Source organism: Cavia porcellus, unplaced genomic scaffold (assembly GCF_034190915.1).
Source record: "Cavia porcellus strain 051 isolate PalLab524CR breed Dunkin Hartley unplaced genomic scaffold, mCavPor4.1 scaffold_28, whole genome shotgun sequence".
Taxonomy (NCBI): Eukaryota; Metazoa; Chordata; class Mammalia; order Rodentia; family Caviidae; genus Cavia; species Cavia porcellus.
In genome coordinates this window covers 52,734,502-52,753,585 of record NW_026947511.1, presented here as the reverse complement: position 1 = coordinate 52,753,585, position 19,084 = coordinate 52,734,502, and the positions used below count along the sequence as shown (strand labels likewise).

General features: G+C 52.5%; 1 protein-coding gene across 5 annotated transcripts in view; it reads right to left on the bottom strand.

Moving 5' to 3' along the window:
- The window catches only part of Gabbr1 (gamma-aminobutyric acid type B receptor subunit 1), a 32,286-nt gene extending 21,226 nt beyond the window's left edge, over positions 1 to 11,060 (bottom strand). For 4 of the 5 annotated variants that reach the window (XM_063239282.1, XM_063239283.1, XM_063239285.1 and 1 more), the window contains exons 1-11: positions 10,930 to 11,060; positions 10,562 to 10,658; positions 9,817 to 10,020; positions 8,911 to 9,096; positions 7,500 to 7,520; positions 6,000 to 6,160; positions 2,835 to 2,969; positions 2,273 to 2,443; positions 1,260 to 1,361; positions 976 to 1,041; positions 325 to 516 (exon numbers count right to left, since the gene is read on the bottom strand). In XM_063239282.1, the coding sequence (XP_063095352.1) occupies positions 325 to 516; positions 976 to 1,041; positions 1,260 to 1,361; positions 2,273 to 2,443; positions 2,835 to 2,969; positions 6,000 to 6,160; positions 7,500 to 7,520; positions 8,911 to 9,096; positions 9,817 to 10,020; positions 10,562 to 10,658 (1,335 nt within the window). In that variant the 5' untranslated portion in view covers positions 10,930 to 11,060. Of the gene's footprint in view, positions 1 to 324; positions 517 to 975; positions 1,042 to 1,259; positions 1,362 to 2,272; positions 2,444 to 2,834; positions 2,970 to 5,999; positions 6,161 to 7,499; positions 7,521 to 8,910; positions 9,097 to 9,816; positions 10,021 to 10,561; positions 10,659 to 10,929 lie in introns of those variants that run through there. The other variant, XM_063239286.1, reaches the window with a different exon arrangement.
- Between the last annotated feature and the right edge of the window lie 8,024 nt (positions 11,061 to 19,084).

The following is a 19,084-nucleotide window of genomic DNA, read 5'->3' as shown; positions in this document are numbered from 1 at the left end:
CAGGAATAACACTCTGGTAAAGGTGCTTACATATGCAAGCATTTGTATTATCATTAAAGCTGCTCCTTCCTTGACTTCTCACCAACTGCTCCTTGTTTCCATGGTAACAACCCTTCCACTCATCAGAGACCTAGGAATATACCACTCTCCTCTCTCTCCTGCCCAGTGAAGTCACAGCAGAAGCAGACCCTATAGGAGACATGACACAAACAAGCTCACAGGGGCACAGACCCCTTCCCTTGCACGTTCAAACCCTACAAGCTCTCCCTTTCCCTCTGTGCCCTCCTCCACCCAGTCTCGGCTTCAACATGCCAGTCTCCTCACCATGTTAGAAATGCTGCGCGTGTTGGCAGGGTTCAGCATGACAATCTCAGTGGTGATGTGACCTTCTACTGCCTCAGTCATCTCATCCACCGTGCAGTTGATGGATGGGTCATATATCTTGAACCAATTGTCAGCGTACCATCCGATGAGGAACCAGACATACTTCTTCCCAAAGAGCCGTTCCTTGTACACCTGCACACAGCAAAGGGGGAGGACCGGGGTATGGTCTGGGGTTTTCTGTGTGTGTTCTCACTGGACACTAGGAGAGTCGGAACCAGAGAAGAGCAGCAGAATTAAGAAGAAATCTACAAGTCTAGGATAATAAAAGAAATTCAACAACCCCTCCTCTAAGTCCCTTTTTTTTGGAGTGGCTTTTCCAGATAGCCAGGAAAGAGAGGATTCATGGGTCATCTAAGAAACCAAAAGAGAAAAAAAGAAACCAAAAGAGGGAGAAGGTGAGTATTGCAAATGGTCTTGTGTGTGTGCACACACAAGTCTACATGCATAAATGTAAGAGCTAGCATGTGCAAAGGATGAAGTCAGAGGCATATTAAATTAATCATCACCTCAGTTATTTGTTATCAATTTAAGCAGAGATATAGGAAGGAGACTTAGAAGAAAACCATGGTGGAGTTCACTAAGCTCCCGCACCTCACAAAAAACTTTCCGGGCTTCAGTCTCATAGAAAAGTCCCACGATGATCCGGGCATCCTGGCGCTGTAAGCAGAAACAGAAAGAGAGCTCCTAAGGGTATCTGGGCACTCAGAGCTTTGTTTTCTACCCTGAAGTGCTTAGTGTGGCAGGCAGTGGGTGCACGTCAAAGACAGGGCTTATCTTCCCCAAGACACTGCTGCCCCGCAGGATGCTCATCTCCAGCACATCACTGTCCCCACCTGCCCTCTGCTGGCTGAGCCAGCCACTCCTAGCCAGCCCACCTTCAGGTTTTTGACAGGCACAGCTGGATCCGAGAAGAAACTCTGGCGGAAGGTAATCTCTATTCCAGCCTCCTTCACTCGCTCCTCTAGGTCATCCAGGGTCTGCCATAAGAGTGAGAAACAAACAGGAGGAACATAGGGTGCACAATGGGGTAAACAGCGCTGCTAACTGAAGAGCACACACTCAGAGCAAAGGAGCCAGACTCAGCTGTTCTCCAGCAGCTCTGCCCCTAGTGAGGAAAGTTTCAGGGCAAGTGCCTCTGTCCTTCAAAGTGAATTCAGGGATGCCATCTGATTCACCCTCCCACCACTAGAGGAAAACAGAAGAGCCACAAAAGAGGAGGCAGGGGTTGGAATAGACAGCAAGACATAAGCTCAAGGGCAAAGGGCAGATGGACAAAAGGTTCACAGAGAGGGGCCAGAAACACTGAGGAGGAAGGATCAAAGGCCACTGAACACAAGTGTGTAGAAGACCCAGAGATGAGTACGGATGGGAGGCAGTGGACAGCCCCTTTCAGGTCTCAAGCCATGTCCTCCTCTCTTGCCCCTCAAGTCTCCCCGTCCCTTCAATGCACTGTGTCCTTTGGCCTGTGTCTACTGCCAGATGGTGTGTCTGCATCTGGCCTGCCTGTCTCTCTCCCTCTGCCCCTCCACTCCTTTCCTCTTTCTCCTGTCTCCCTCTCCATTACCATTTACACCTGCTCCCCACCTGAGCTCCCAGGGTACTGTGTACTATTCCCTTCCTCCTCCCGACTCAGCTTAGGACTACACCACTTTAACAGAATGGAGTCACTTTGGGTGTACCTGTCAGGGGCACAGAGCATCTAAGGGAAAATAAAATCATAAAAGAACTCCTTTGTTCCCCTGGCTACAGAAAAAACATGGGCTTCACTTACTTTGAATGTACTGATTTTTTAAGAATCAGGGCTTCCTGCCCAACTGAATCCCATTTCATTTCTCCCCACAGGACTCAGAGTGGACGCTCCTCATACCTAACCCCCAGTCCTCCTCACCGATGTAAAGACCTCCGTAGTCTGCTGGATGGTGGCAATCTTCTTCCAGCCCCACTTTTCAAAGAGCTTCACACGGGTGGGGTTGTGCAGTGTGGCTGAGGGATGCGTCCGGAAGAATGTGGGGAAACGCTGCCGATTGGACAAGGCTGGTGAGCTGGAGCCGTAAGAGAGCTGGAGGGCCAAGGACAGTGCAAACAGGATGTCAGTGGTGGGTTCCTCTGAGGCTGCTTGGTGTGCAGTTAACCCTTTCCTTGTTCCTGGAGTTGTCTCCCCTGCTTTCCCCCTGTGCCCAACTTCCCTACCTGTGCCCTAAGAAAAGTGAGTCTAGAAGGCACACACCCCTCCTAATCAGGATGTTCTTTGTCTGATCTATTTCAGTTCCTTCTGATGAGGAACCAGGTCAGGCTTCTTTGCAAGGAAGCTGACAAGCTCAGGTCTGTAAGTGCTCCCAGTCCTGGTGTGGGTTCCTCGCCCTCACCTTCTTAAAACACAAACCCGCCATCCCCACATAGTACAATCCAAAGGGAATAACCGCACTTCTGGCCCTCACAGGCCTGCTCACCACAATGAGGTTCCACATCCGGGCAGCCTCGGCCACAAGTGTGGAGACGGAGCTGCAGCCAGGCATGAGGATGATCTTGATAGGGTCATTGTAGAGCAGCTCGTACAAGTACTTGGTGGCTTGGCCTGGGTCACACTGAGTGAGGAAAAAGGGGACAAGGCAGGCTCTGCCAGGGCCCTCTTCCCCTTGTAATTCCTACTGCCTCACCTTCCCAGACAGTCTAGCTCCTTCCTCAGTTAATCTCCGTCACATCCTTCTCCCTCCTGACATCTCTGCTTGTCAGGTTTGTTTCTCTTATGTCACTAATTCCCTTCTGTCTTCCACCTGACCCCTTGCCCTGTTCCCCTCCAGCACACTCCTCCTCTTCAGCTCATCAGAGACATCCCAGGCCCACCTCCCACCACCCCGCTCCCCACCGTCTCCATCACCACATACCCCCAGGTTCTCACACTTCTTCAAAGCCTGGTAGGACATTTTTCACCTTCACCTCAGCAAACCCCCTCTCTCTACCTTTTTTAAAACCTTCCTCTTTTCCCTCTCCTCTTTTCTGGGCTAGCAGTAAGGAAACAAGAGAGACCAGGAAATAGGGGGTCTTCCCCATCCCCTCCCACTGAGCTCCACCATTGGACAGGCCCATCAGGAAAACAAATACCCAACGTTAAAAGTAGGGAAGAATCCAGAGGAAGAAAGAATGGGAGGATAAATAGAATGAAACTCTCCAGAAGCCAGATGTTGCCTAAAAAAAAGGTACAGAGCTGGAGAAGTAAGCAATTCCAAAAGCGCAAGAGCTAAGAGAAGAATGCAGCGGGGAGGAGTCTGTCCTGGGTCTCCTCGCAGCCCATTCCCTCCTGCTGAAATATGACATTTCAGAAGCTGCGGGAGCCCCAAAGGAAGCCAGTGGGGAGCCAGGAGAGGGAGCCCAGTGTGACAAGTAGCAAGGAAATAAAGAAGGTCCCCTGGAGCCTGCTCAAGCCCCACTGAGACCTGGCATTTGGGACACTGTGGGAGGTTAAAGGGCAGGGAAGAATCAAGGGCTGCAGAAACCTGCTGACCACCTGCCAAGAGCCAAGAGCTGTGCTGGCCTTCCTTTGGAAGACTTTCTCTTCATGCCTCCCACCTGGGTACCTTTGTGTATCTTTACCATTCTGGGGTCCCACCTCCCAGCATCTGTTACTCCAGACCCGCGCCCCACTTCCCCCTAAGGTCCCTCAGCACCCCACTACTCAGCTGAACAAATATTAATAGAAACAAGGAGAGCGGACACACAAGAACCCATAGTGCCTCTAAGTATGGCACTGTAAGCAGTGTGAATGTGCAGTTTCTCTTGTTTGCTCATCTTTTCCCTTTATATCCCTCCCAGACCCTTCCTCGCTGAGACTCTCTCCTCCCAGTACACTGTCCTCCTTCTCCTCCTCCTGGGCTCTTGCAATGGTCAGCACTTGCTGCCAGGGAAGGGGCATACTTCTCATCCGTCCTCTGCAGCTTCTGCTACCTTCTCCTCCAGTTCCTGCTCCTGGGTGTCCCAGCTGCTCCCTGACTCCTACAAGAGGCTCCTGTCTCTGACTCCTGTGATCACGCGTCATAGGAGGGGAGCTGGAACCCCCAGCCTGTCACCAGTCCTCACCCCCTCCCACCATTATCCCTCCTGCTCCTCTAGCTTGACTCATCCAATAGATCTGACCTTCTACTTCTTCCTGCCTGCCCAACTGACAGGCGATTCTCACTCTGCACCCTGCTGCTCTTTCCATAGGCATCCTGGGGCTAGCAACAGGTCAACCAGGCAGGATTCCTGTTGGTAAACATACAGATGCTATCTGGGGTTCCTCTCTGACCAAGGAGTTAGAAAACATGTACATATACCTTTTTTTTTTTTTTTTTTTTTTTTTTTGAGAGCGAGAGAAACAGAGAAAGAGGCTCTCACTAGGTAGCCCAGGCTGGTGATCCTCCTGCCTCAGCCTCCCAAATGCTGGGTTACAGGTGTTTACCACCACATCCGGCTTTCAGAATCCATATTTCTGACTCCTCTGGTGGCTCTGTATACACTAATGTTTGAGAAGCCCAGAGAAAGTAAAAGCCCAAAGGGATTTCAAGTTCTCTTTCCAAGCTCCTAACAACCCTGGTGCTCTCTCCCAAAGCACCCTACCTGCACCCATATTCCTGGTCCCTCTTCCTTCACATGCTATTTTTAGATGTATATTCATGTTCTGGAGATTGAATATAAATCTCCGGCACACCCCAAAGTGTAAAAACACCAGTTCATCTTCTCTACCAGCCCACTCCAATCCCTTAGAAGGTAACCCCAAGGCGGCTCCGAATCGTCCCTCTGTGAGATGCTTCCCCATTTCCCCTCTCACTGTGGACTGATGGGTGGGAGAGAAACCTTGCTATACCTTCCCCTTCTCCCTTCTCTCTCCTTCGAACCTGGTACCCCATTTCTCATGTCACACCCTAGAGGCCAGTGCCAAAAGGGCCCAGCTTCCCGAGGTGGCCCCAGGACCCCTCCGGAAGGTCCCTCCCAAGCACTGCCTGCCATCCCTCTTTTACCTCCTCCCCCTCTCCGTTCTCATCCATTCTTTCTTCTCCGGAATACTGACTCTTCTCCACCCTGCATTATCACAGGGCACCATGTGAACCCTGACCCAATTCACCCCCCTAGTGCCTGGCCCAGTGCTTGGCCATTCTCTCTCCCAGCCCTACAGGTCACAGCTCCCACATCGTCAGCCCTCATAGTGTGGAGGCAGGGAGGGCTCCCAGCCACCCTGCTGTTTGTTTTGGTAAATAAAAAAGAGCTCTCAGGTCCCTCAAAAATTTCCTTGTTCCCTCCCAACTCCTTCCGGCCACAACCTACGCAAAACCTACCTTGTTACCATGGCAAATGTAAACCCCTGCTCCAGCTTCTCATCTCTGACAGTCCTGCCAGCCCCCACCCAGCCCAGGACTAGTTCACTTTCCCAGAAAAAGAGAATAGGCTAGGACCCTAAATTCACCATCAGGCTCCCTAAGCCTCCACACTTCCAGAGCTTCTCCCCTCAGGCTAAAAGCATGATTAACATCTAGATCCCCGGCTTTCCCCAGCCCTTGCCTCCCTCTCTAAGCTCACCTCCCCTGGGTAGCCAGGGAGGGCCAGGCCCCCGGCCCTCCTGCCCACTCCCATGCGCGGGCTACCTTGCTGTCGTGGTGGATGAGCTTGAGCTCGTAGTCCGGCAGGATGTCCCTGCGGCTGTTCACGTCCTCCAGCGCCATCTCCACCGCGGGCTGGCAGGCCTGGCCCCCCGGCCAGCCCCCGCTCATGGGGAACAGTGCCCCGATGTAGACCGCGCGCCGCTCTGGGGAGGGGTGCGGGGGGACCCGCGGGTGAGGACGCGGGAGGTGCGGAGCCTGTGAGGCCCCCAGAGGAGCCACCCCTGCCGCCAGCGCCAGCAGCAGCGGCAGTGGCCACCCCGCCCGGGGAAAGGGGGCCCCCGAACCCATGGCGAGGGCGGGGAGGCGCTCAGGGGGGACACTTCTCCCACGAGCGGCTGCTGAGGGCACGTCGGAGAGACGCCTCCATCCCCGAGTGGACAGGGGAGGAGCGGGCAAGGCCCGAGGAGGCAGGGGATGTGGGCTCCCGCCACGCAGCAACAAGCCGCGCCACTGCCGCGGACTCTCCTCGCGGACTGACCGAGGAAGAGGAGGAGGAAGAGCGGAGCGGGCAACTGCTGGGAGGGGGACCTGACGTCACGGGCGGGGAGGGGGCGAGCGGGAGAGAGGCCGAGAGAGGAGGGGAGAGGAGGAGGGGTGGGTAAGGGGCGGGGAGGGGATAAGAGGAGGGGGGAAGGGAGGGGCAGGGGAAGGGAGATGGAGGGGCAGGGAGAGAAAATGGGGGGGGGCGGGGGATGGAGGAGGGGGCAAAAGGGGCGGGGAAAGGGAGAGGATGAGGGAGGGGAGACAGGGAAGAGGAGATGAGAGGGGAGGGGCGGGGAGGGAAGAGGCGGGGATAGAGGGAGGGGTCAAGAAAGGGAGGGGGTGAGTGGAGGATGGGGGAATGGGAGACGAGGGGGCAGGGCAGAGGAGAAAACGGTGGAGAGGTGGAGGCGGCCAGGCGGAGGGGCGCAGTCCCACCCAAGGGAGGCGCGAGAAAGGGCCGGGTGCGCTGGCAGTGCGCAGGAGACTGAACTCGGACTCTGGGCTGCAGGAGGGCTGGGGTTGGGCCTGAGGCAGCTGTGGGCGCGGTTGCGGGGCGGGGAACAGTAACAGGGAGGACGGGGCTCGCAGCCTGAGAAGTGCAGGAGGACGCTGGAGTGGTGCAGACACTGAGGACTACGCAGACAGAGCCCGAGGAAGGAGGATGGACCCGCGTGGGACGGGCAGGAGGCATCCCGGCAGGGGGCGCCCGCGCGGGAGGCAGGCACACCCCCGCAAGACAGGCGCTGCTCCGGCGCCCCGCACGCCGCCGCCCCCTGCCGGCTGCTCCTGTCGCCGGACCCGGAGAAGTACAACCAGGCAGGGAGCAAGGGGAGCCGCAGCCCCATGGAAAACCGGGGCTGGAGGCGGGAATGAGTAGGAGAAAAGGAGAGGCTGCGAACTGGGGCGGGTGTGAGGTGGTGAAGGACACGGCCACAACCTGGACAGGGTGCCTGTGAGCAGAAGGGAAGGAAGGGACTGCCGTGAGGGTCCCCATCTCACCTGAGTGTGGCGTTCGGTTCACTGGCAGCAGAAAAGACGGATCAGAGAAGAGTTACCAGGGCGCCCGGCTCTCGGCCTGCGCCCCAGCCCCCTCCCACACCTGTCCGTGTCGAAGACTGGGAGAGCAGAAGCCTGCGCTTCAGAGGGGAGGGTGCCTGAGGATAAGAGCAAGGTGGGGCTGGGGGTCAGGACATGGGTCGTTTCTTCATAGGACAGCAGGATTTGAGGCTGGAAGCAACCGCTAAGGCAGAAGCAGATTCTGGTTTTGCAGAAACTGAATACTGTAAAATCTAGGGGTCTCTCTTTAAGCAAAATCATTACAAATTTAACTGGTTTTGACAAGTGTGTTAAAACATCATACTTTTGCAATTTTTATAAAAATAGATTTCCATGTAGAATCATATTAAGAGCTCTCTCTGTTATTAGAACAGAGGGCCATGTGAGGAAGTGAAGTTTAAGTTCCAGTAGGTTCATGCAAAAACCATCCCTGAATAGGGCACCCTATTTCCAGAATAGAGCAATAAACTGTAACTCAGTAAATTAAGGAATGATCGGACCAGGATCTTGAAAGCACCTTACAGGGGTAGAAGCCTAAAACACAGAATGAGCTGCAATCCAGGAGAGCCCACTAGGGAGGGAGCATTCATAACCCCCTCCCCCCAGAAAAAAGGAGCTATTTGCAAAGCAAATGGCAGTAAAAGTGGTGAACTGGCCTCACTTCTCTGCTGAGCTGTTCCCCAATTTTGAGTCACTACACTAATACATTTACACTCTCAGGTTCCGTAACAATTTTTGTTGTGGTCTCCGTGTTGTAGTGGGGATTGAACCTAGGTCTTCTGCACTGAGCTACATCCCCAGCCCTTTTCTTTTTGGGGGGCGGGGAGAGACAGTATGTCACTAAGCCACTACTAAGTTGCCTAGGTTGGACTTGAACTTGTGATCCTCCTGCCTCAGTCTCCTATGGAGCTAGGATTATAGGCAGGTAAACCAGATAACCAGGTTTTCTAAAAACATTGTCTTTACAGTAATTCTCTCATATAATAAATGGTGGAGGATCAAATTTAAAAGGTGATGCAAAGAAAGTTCTAAATTTAGAGAAAGGGCATTAATCCAGGGAAACTAGAGTATTTAAACCCTAAGAAGGTAGGAGTCACAGAGGAATATAAAAAGTAAAGCCAAAGAACCAAGAGCAGCAAGAAGACATACAAAGAGAAATGGAAAAAAGCCACTAATGTAGGCAGAGTGGATCCTGGGGCTGCAGAAAGAGGTTTGAGGCAGGTGGATGGTGGGAGAGTTAGGCTTTACCTCCACCTCTCCAAGCCCCCCACATTCTTCCCAGCACCCCACTTGTTCCCCCACTCCCGCTATCAAGCGTCCTCATCAGCTGCATGTGGGCAGCTGTTCCCCTCACCCTGGCAGTGGGGCTTGGGGGTGCTCCACTGGCCCTGACTACAGATGCTCCGGGAGCTGCCCACCAGATGGAAGTCGGGGTCACATCGGAAATCCACCCGGGCTCCATCCAGAGCTGGGAGGTCCCCACCCGTCAGGAAAACTTTCCCATTTTCCAGGGTCAAGTAAGACTTGGAGCAGATTCGAACTGTGGAGAGACAAGAAATTGAGAAGAAAGGCAAACTGGAGGTTACTTCCCCTCAGAGGGCAAGTTTGGATTTGTGTCCACAAGCATCCTGCTCTACAGAAAACCAGGTGTCAGGAGGACTTGCATCCCTGCCTTCCACTCCTCCCTTACCCTGAAGCATCCACACAGTCCCAAAACAAGAAATAGCATTTCCACTGCAAGAACCCAAGATGGAGCTCTAAGCATACAAAATGGGATCTCCTCTCCTGTCAGTGGGTGGCTCCCTGCCTGTGAAACCCATAGCTGTACTGTATATAACTTTGTATGCAGTCAGATTTGCTTTTCTTATCATGGTTGGTTTATATTATCAAACTCACTTCGGGTTCCTGGGGATACCATCTCCAAGTTGGTGTCAGTGTTGTTAAGAAATGTAGTGAAATCATTTCAGACATAATTTTTTGGATAATCTACCTCAAAGAGAATAACTCATAAAATGAATAATAACATTGTTTCATCCAGTAATCCGGAGCCTCATGACAGGAAGATGAAATGAAATGTGCAGGCTGCTAGCCTTAGGACCTCCAACTGCAGCATCCCTTTGCCAATGGTTGGAATCGTTCATTAAATGGACTTATGAATTTGGTCACAATGAATTTAAAGTGCTAACTTGCAAGCAGTAATGCCAAGTTGGCACAGCAAAAGGAAAAGTCTCCAGGGACCAGGAGCTCCAAGGCGACTCACCACAGCGGCTGGGGGTATCCATGTCAGTCCAGGAGCCGTTTGCCAGGCACTTGCGCACCTTGGGCCCCACAACCTCGCGCTCCCCGCGGCACACATACTCGATCTCGTAGTCCACGGGCAGGAAGTTGATGGCCTTCACCTGGTCCCGAGTCAGGCCCCGGTACCGGATGCCGCCTTCCCAAGGCGGGTGTATGATCTGGCAACCTGGTGGCGGGTGGGGGAGGCACACAGAGAAGGACCGTGGGAGACAGCCAGGTGGGCTGGGCTGCAGGAGACAGGGGACAGCAGGGCGTGGTCAGCAGGACAGGGTGGGGACAGGAGCAAGGCAGGGCTAAAGGACAGAGTAGCGGGAGGGAAAGGCGCAGGTTGGGGTAATGGAATAATTAAACCAAGAAATAACATGTGGGTGGCACTTGGAAGAAAAGGAGGGGCCTAGGCGAGGCTCTCTAAGGTGAATTAGAGGAAAAGGAGACCGCACAGCCATCCCCAAGTGGGACCAACGAAAGGGAGGAATCGCTGTCATGCGGGACCAGGAAAGCCAGGTAGGGCTGAGTAAATAATTCAGTCACAGAAATGAGATGTAGTGTAGCAATGTGGAGCAGAAAAAAAGGCTGATGGGTAGTAATGTGGGGTAACAGAAAAGAGGTCAGGAGTAGTAAAGTGGCGTTGGGCCGAGGGGACCAGCGAGGACCCGGCCGCGACGGCCGAGGGACTGGGCCCGGGTCGCCGGGAGAGGAGGCTGAACCTTCGGAGGTGGCGTTGGGGGTCTGCGCCCCGACGACGCCCAGGGGCCGGAGGAAGAGCGGCGCCAGCAGCAGCAGCGGCGGCGGCAGCGGCAGCATCTGAGTGAGAGGCGGCGGTGAGCGCGCGGAGCCCAGGCCCGGCCCGCCCGGCGCGGCCTCCCTCGGCGCCCGAGCCCGGCCGGCACGAAGCGGCCCGAGCCGCGGAGGAGGCGGGGGCGGGGCCGGGGCGGACAACGCCGTCCCCTCCTCCCGGCCCTGAGGCTCCGGCCGCCACCCCCGGGACGCCGCCTCCTCCGGCCGGCTCGGCCTCCCGGCCTCCCGGCCTCCGCGCCCGACCGTCCGCCCGCCCGGCCGCCCGGCCCGCTCCTACCTCGGCGCCGCTGCAGGCCCAGGCCCGCGCCGCTCCTCCCGCGCTCGCGTGCTCGCCGCCTAGCCCGCCGCCTGCGCCCGCGCGCTTCAACCCCACCCGTCTGCGGCCTGGGCGCGGCGGCCGCGGGCGCGAGCGAGTGAGGGAGAGGCGGCGCTCCGGCGGGACCCAGGGAGGCGGCCGGCAGAGGGCGCCTCCCACGCCGCGGCACCGGCACGGCCCGCCCTGCCCGCCACGCGGGGCCCGGCTCAGACCCAGATGCTCCGAGCGCCGCGGGACCGGGATTGCGACACCCACGAAACTGGGGGCGGGGCGGAGAGCGGAGGGGCAGGCGGGGTTAGCGGCTGCACTGGGGAGGACGAGACGGAGGGGCAGGCCTGGACCCGGGAGATGCGGGCCCAAGCCGGAGAACAGAGGAGGGAGAGGAGAAAAGAGGGGGGACCCGAGCCGACCAGGGCCGACGGGAGGAAAGAGGCGGAGCCACCACGCCTCAGACTCCAGCTCAGCTGTGTGCAACTGACACTTGCTCGAAGGACCGGGAGAGAAACTGAGGTAGACTGAAAAGGAACCTCCCGTGGGCAGAAGCCAGTATTTCCTCCACCCCAACAGGGTCTGGCTGCCAACAGTTGGTGACAGAGAGCACCGGAAGAATTCCCAAGATGGTAGGGAATCGCCAGCATGCAGGCAGAGAGGTCTCAGGACTGGTGGGACTCCAGGCTAGTGCGTGCTTGAGGTGGACGGTGGTGGTGGTGGTGGTGATGATGATGGTGATAGTGGATGATGGTAGATGATGGTGGTGATGATGGTGATAGTGGATGGTGGTAGTGATGGTAGTGGATGGTGGTGGCGGTGTTGGTAACGATGGTGATGGTGAATGATGGTGGTGGCCGATGGTGGTGGTGGTAGCAGTGGTGATGATGGATGGTGGTGGTGATGAAGATTATGGTGGTGATGGTAATGATGAAGATGATGTGCCTGAGCTTGGTTGTGCAGAGAACAAAGAGGCTCCCTCTCAGAAAAAAGGAAAGGAAATGAAGCTCCTTGCTGGCTGCTGCCCCCCAGAAAAGGTACAAAAAGTCAAATACTATACTATGAGAGTGACTAGGATTTTATGAGATTTTATTATGACTCCCTCCCCATCATGAGCTTTAGTCATAGATGGTGCAACCTTCCTATACACATACCTTTGAAAAACTTAAAACGGCTGGGTGTGGTGGGCAAGTCCATAATCACAGCTGGCTGAGGCAGGAGAATTGCCACAAATTCAAGGCCAGCCTGGACTACACAGCGAGACCTTGTCTTGAGGGGAAAAAAACTTAAAATGCTTTTCAGCCTATACTATAAAAAGGAAGTAAAAGAACAGCAACTTTAACTGGGCATGGTGACACACACCTGTAATCCCAGCACTGGGGAGGCTGTGGCAGGAGGATTACTGTGAGTCCAAGGCCAGCCTCAACTGCATAGTGAGATCCTGTCTCAAACGGACAAAAAAAAAAAAAAAAAAAACTTCTAATGAAATGGTATAGACAGCACCTCAGTGTGTGAGTGCCCGGGCTCTTCTCCCTGGAAGCACGTGGGAGTGCACCTGGTTCCCTGAGAGGCACTGCCCCAGCACTATGGCACAGGTGTGGAGCCAGTGAGTCAGCTGCCTCCAGCACATTGCTGTCAATGAGGTGACTTCATGCAATATGAAGGCTGCGTGGTAGCAAAGTCAGTCTTCCTTGAATTGACACAGAACTGGAACTGCATTCCTAGAAAGTTCAAAATTATATCAATTTATAGACTCAGATAATTAAGCCCAAGCTTTCACCTACATGAATGTCTTAGGGGACTTGTAAGAATGTGGATGAGGGACAGTTCTTCATTATCCAGGCTGTGCCTTGAAAGAAAGCTTGTTCCCTGACCCTTTCCATAAGTGCCAGTAGAGTCCCCTCTACCATTCTGATTTCAAAGAAAAAACATGAGATTTCAAAGTATTCTCTAGGGAGCAGTATCACCCCACCCCCTGGAGTTAAGAGAGTGGAAAGGGTCTCCTCCTAACGCCCTTCTCAACCAACAGAACTGGAGAAGTATGGGTATCATCTAAATTCATAGTTAGGGTGGGCAAAGAGGCACCTGTCCTTAAATCTCAGCTCGGCGGGCGACTGAGGCAGGAATTATTTAGTGAAACCCTGTCTCAAAATAAGAAACAGGCTGGAGATGTAGCTCTGCAAAAGTCTGGGGTTCAATCCCTACTGCCACAAATAACAATAATAGTAATAAATAATAGTTACTAAATTCAGGAAGAACATAAGGGTGACAAGTTTTCCTGACAGCTTAGAGAAGTATCTCCTCACTGCAGGCCTGCGAGCTGGCTGGCTGGCTGGCTGGCTGGCAGTCAGTCAGTCCAGGCTCCCCTGTGTCCCTGGAAAGGCTACCTTCAGACCCCTTCCCAGCCCAGCAGGATCCCCTGGAGGGCACTGTCTCAGCATACGTGTCCACCGGAGCTAAGAACAGGTCTGGGCCTTGTCTTGGTCTCTACTGTGAGCATCCTCCATACCCAAGTAACAAGTCAGCAAGTGAACAAGTGAAGGCAGCTGTGTCCTCTTCTGGTGGGAAAAGACTTGTGTTTAGACTCCACGACTCGGGCTGTTTCAAAAACCAACCGAATGGCTCACTCAAGAGACTGAGGGAGGAGTTTGAGGCCACCTTGGCTACATAGTGAGTTCCAGGCCAGCCTGAACTGTATAGCAAGACCCAGTCTGGAAAAAGAAAAATGACTAAGGTAAAAGTTTAAAACTCCAGCACTCAAGTGATTTACCCTTTGGGCTTGACCCTGACCCCGACCCCTTATCATCCTGGCCCGGGAATACAAACCCAAGGGAACTCTTCCACTAAGCTACTTCTTTACCTCTTTTTATTTTTGAGACAGGGTCTTTCTTAGTTACCCAGCTAAGTCTGAATTTGCAATTCTCCTGCCTCGGCCTCCTGAGTAGCTAGTGTAACAGCTATGTTACACTACACCCAGATCACTCTGGGGCTTTAATGAAGGCTTGAACTATTTCCATCACTTGTTATTATTACTAAAATTTTCCTGTTTGATCCTTCCCCTCATTTTATCACTTGTGCGTGCTCATTTTCTCTTAATGATAATTGTAGGTACTCCAGCTGAATGCAGACGTACATGCCAATAATCCTCAGTCTGGGAGGCTGAGGCAGGAGGATGGAAAGTTTAAGGCCAATCTGGGCAACTTAGCAACTTTACATGACCCTGTTTCAAATTTTTTAAAAAAGATTTTTTTTTCTTTTAAGAATTGGGGATGTAACTCAGTGCAAAGGCCCTGTGTTCAATTCCAAGTACTGGTGGGAAGAAAACAAAAGTAGGCACTCAGAACTGCTGGGCCAGAAAGTAAGGGGGTGAGTGAACTCTTCAACAATTTTCTACAGGGTATTGTTTGCTTTGGTTTAGGGCTCTTCTGCTTTCAGACAGTCTTGCTAAGCTCCAAACTGGCCTCGCATTTTCTGCGGTAGCCTAAACTGCCCTCAGATACAGTCTTCTGGTTTAGCCTATGGAGTGCTAGGATTACAGGCACCGTGCCTTGCTCATCATCTCAATTGCTAACTGAGCATGGTTGTGCATGCCTTAATCCCAGCACTCTGGAGGCTGAGGCAGGAGGATCCTGTGAGTTTGAGGCCACCTTGAACTACATAGCAAGTCACTCAAAAACAATCTCTGTTGCTCCATACTTTGGTTGTTGCCTTGTTCTCTTCAAGCTGCTGTAACAACAGAAACTTTATAGCTGACAGCTCTGGGAGTTAGAAGTCTAAGATCAACGTATTAGCACACCAGTGACAGCCAGTTTCCTCATGGTTGGTGCTCTCTCACTGCGTCCTTGCAAGATCAGAGGGTGAGCGAGCTGCCAGGGTCTCTTGTACACGGGCAGTCGTCATTCCCACATACCCACCTCTCAGCTCTCACTTTGGGAATTAGGGCTTAAAGCCTGAGTTCTGAGGTAACATTAAATATGCAGCCCCTCACAGGTGTACACACAGTGTAAGACAGGAAGGTGCCTACTTATTTCTACTATGTGCTTGCAGAGAGATACAGATGAGCATGTCCTGGTGTTTATAAAACCCCAGTGAAATTAAAAGGCTGTGTGGTGAATGCTTGTTCTAGTGTGGCCCTGCCCCATGCACAAGACACCATGGTGGCCAGGAGCCCCTTCTGTGTCTGGAGCTCTGTACCAACAGTAAGACTAACATCAGCCTCCAGAAATAATCTCCCTGTGAGTCAGCCCTTAGGTCATAAGTGGAGGAACACAATATATTTAAACACGGGACTGACTTAAGCAACAAAGTAAGAAACGATAATCTTGTGTATCTGGCCCTCTGCAAGGTAGGTCTGTCCCCGGTGTCACTAAGGAGCTGCCAAACGTTTGTGCCCATCTGAGAAACACGCACTGCAGTGTGTGCTGCTGCTGACAGCACAGTTGTTTGTGACTCGAGTCACCTGTCATGGTCCATTAAGGCTCCTGTCACTATGGTTCACTTATTCAAACCCCAAGTAAGCAAATCATACTCAAATAAAAATGCAAATCCCAGTTGTTCTATTAGAAGGTTACAGAATCCTGGGAAAGCCATCACTTAATACATGTATGCAGACTGAAGTATATAATAAGAAAAATTATATTCCTGTGGTATGTAAGGTCCTTCACTTTAGACTATACATAGCTTTATGTCTGGTTTTGCCACCAAATAAATGCAACTCAGGCCAGGTTTTGCCACCAAATGAGTTAAAAACAAAATTTGTAATTTTCAAAATGTTGGGGATTTTGGAATCTCAGAGAAGGATGTGTGGAACTAAGTTTATAAGTTGATGAGGTACTTAGCCAAGGGTGGTGGGGCATACCAGTAAATCCCAGCGTTCTGGGAGGCTGAGGCAAGAGAACGGAGAATTTGAGCCCATCCTGGGCAACATAGTGACTTAGACCCTGTTTCAAAATAAAAAAAGAAGAAAAGGGCTGGCAGTGTAGTTCACCATGCTCAGCTTCAGGACCCAAAGAGATGGAGGAAAGGGAGGAGGGAGAGGGGGAAAGGTATACAAATAGATGTTTCAGGAGACTGGAATTCTTTTCATGGAAACACTGTAACTGCCAGCTGGGAGCTAGAAGTGTGGCACACTCCTGTAATGGTATCACTCAGAAGGCTGAGGCAGGAGGATCAATGAGAGTTCAAAGCCAGTCCCTGGCTACAGAGTTAGTTCAAGGCCAGCCTGAAGTGCGGAGTGAGACCCTGTCTCAAAAAAACAAAACAAAACTGATCAAATCTGTACCCCCCCCCACCTCTTACAGTGCAGTATTGGATCCTGTATGTCTTAAACAACCATGAACCATACTGATCCCAGCAGAGGGGAAACCTGGAGCAGGTGTGAAGGGAGCCCTCTTTCAGCAGTTGAGAGTAAACAAGCACCTGCTGGCATCACTGTCTCCCTTCTCTCCATGCCAGCATGAGGTTCCCAGGAGCCAGCATGACTCACACACACCTTCAGGTGCTTTCAAGCCTGTTACACTCAGATCTGCACAGAAACAAAACACCCTCACTGAGCACAATTCACAAGGAACTCTAGCACAGTTTCTCTCCTAATGCTTTCAAATACCTCTGCATGTCTGCACTTGTCAGAGGGAAACCCTGAGCCCTGGCAGTGTCCAGAGCCAGGTCAAGGTCACACGGCCAATAAACAAACACCAGGGCCCGATAAGTAGCAGGGCCGTCTCAGAGCCAGGCTCCCTCCAGTGCCCTCCTCCTCCACACGCTCTGGCCACACAAGCCTGACACAGTTTTAAACTGGCCTTGGTGCTTTCACCTCAACCCAAGCCCACTACTCACTGTGAGTTGCTGTGGCCTCCTTAGCCTCTCCAAGCTGCCTCATATCACTAGCAGCTGATGTTGGCCCTGTGGTGCAACTTTCCACACATTTTCCAAAAAGTGGGCTGTGCCTTAGACTATCTTACTTGGGCCTTAAAATATTCTCCGACACAGGTATTTCCATTTCATAAATGAGGAAACTGAACTCCAATGTGTTCAGTAATCTGCCCAGAATGTCACAGGCAATCAGGAAAGCCAAGAACACCAGTGGGCCGCTGCGAAAGCCTCCCAAGGCACTAGGACCCCTCTTGCCGAGCATCCTTGTCGTGTCCTTGTCGTGTCCCTGCGCTACTGTGGACCACCCAGGGGGATAGGGTTCTGTGGGAACAGATGCAGTCAGCCCCTGTCCCAGGATCAACAGGACAGGAGGGCGGGGTGCAAAGAAAGGAGCCTCGGTCTAGGCCAGCTGGCTCCTTGTGGTGCCTGGCTGCTGCCAAGAGCCCACAAGCTGCGCTGGACACCATGTCTTGTTCTCTCTTCCTCCTCCTGCACTTGCTGTCCTAAATCTGAGAACTCATGCACTGCCCGAGTTCCCCCCACACCCACTGAAACTGCAGGGTGAGGGGCGAGCCGAAGGCACTAGAGCAGGGGTCTCCAGGTCGCTCAGCTTCCTTCCAACATTTTACCAAGATGATCGGAGAGGGGGTGTCTCCTACATCTAGAGTTACAAGACCCAAGGGTACAAGGTAAGCACCCAACTGACATGCTACGACGCAATGGACCACATGTCAAACCAGGACAGGCAGGGCTCCCAAATTCCTGCGGGATCTATTCTGGGGCCGAACAGGCCACAACAACTCCAAGTTCTATCTTGCAGTTATGCCAGCCTTAGCCAATAGAAAGGTTGCAGCTTTTTTTGGCTTGTTTTGTGTTGTGTTTTGTATTCTGAGACTGGCCTAGAACTGAGAGATCCTCCTGCCTCAGTTTCCAGAGTGCCCTTCTTCACACTTTAAACTCTGTCACATAATGTGAATTTCTTTTCTAAAATGTACTCATGTTAGTCATGTAACAAACTTTCAGTTTATTACATGGCTGTCAACACTTGATTTGCACAGGTTATTTTTTGTATTTAGTAAACTTTTAGTGGGTAAAATGGTATCGCATTTATTTTGTCAGACTTAACATATCTGACACATGATTTATCCAGTGCTCAGGATTGAGCCCAGGGTCTCACACTGAACTAGCTACATCCCTAATCTTATTTATTTATTTATTTATTTGGCACTGGAGATTGAAACTAGGACTTTCGCACTGAGCTGCTGTCCCAGCCTGTTTTTATTTTGTATTTTGACATGGAGTCTTGCTAAGTTACTAGTCTGCTCAGGGTAGGCTTGTACTTGCGATCCTCCTGCTTGTGTACATGCTTGTAATCTCAGCATTTGGGAGGCTGAGGGAGGGGAATCATTATGAGTTTAAGGCCAGACTGGCAAAGCCAACCCGAACTACATAGTGAGACTTTACCTCAAAACAAAAAACAAAAAACAGCAGTGTACATAGGATGGGGAAAGAGTAGCTCCTGGTGCCACTTTAAGTCCCCTGGCCAGTTTCCAGCTCTCACACCTCCCACTGGATACAGTGGAGATGGCTTAGAGCAGGAACACCTAGGAAAGAACCTGGTCCAGTTCCCAAAGCCTTGCTTGCATGTGGACTCCTCCCAAGAACTCATGCAGGCTTTCCGCAGGACGGCCTACAGGCGACCTTAACGTGAGGAGTAGGAGACAGGAAAAGGACAGAAGAAAAGCACCTGCTCTGGTCACCTGGGATCCAAGGCCCTAGATTACAAACAGGGTAACAGGACCAAGGACAGGGCCTTCACACTGAGCTGCAGCCCTGGCTCCTTTTTGCTTACTTTTGAGTCAGGGTATTGCTAAATTGCTATTGCCTGGGCTGGGCTTGAACTTGAATCCTCCTGTCTCAGCTTCCCAGAGTCCAGGATCCCAGGTGTGTACCACCATGCTCAGCTTCAGGACCCTAGATGTTGCCATGACAACAATCGCCTGGCTGACCTTAGACGTAAAACCCCTGTGTCAGCCCCCTCAGCAGGGTCCAAGGGAGATTTTGGAGGATGAGGCCCCAAGGTTAAAGACACATGCGTGCAAGACATCAGCAACAGCAGCAGCATGGAGTAGAGCACAGCAGAGCGCAGGAGCAAGAGCAGCCTGCGTCTTTACTGTGCAGTTCTCATGCGGTTGTGATGCATTCTTACATATGCTGTAACCAGTGCATGCCTGTTTACCTGGGCTGAGTCACGGTT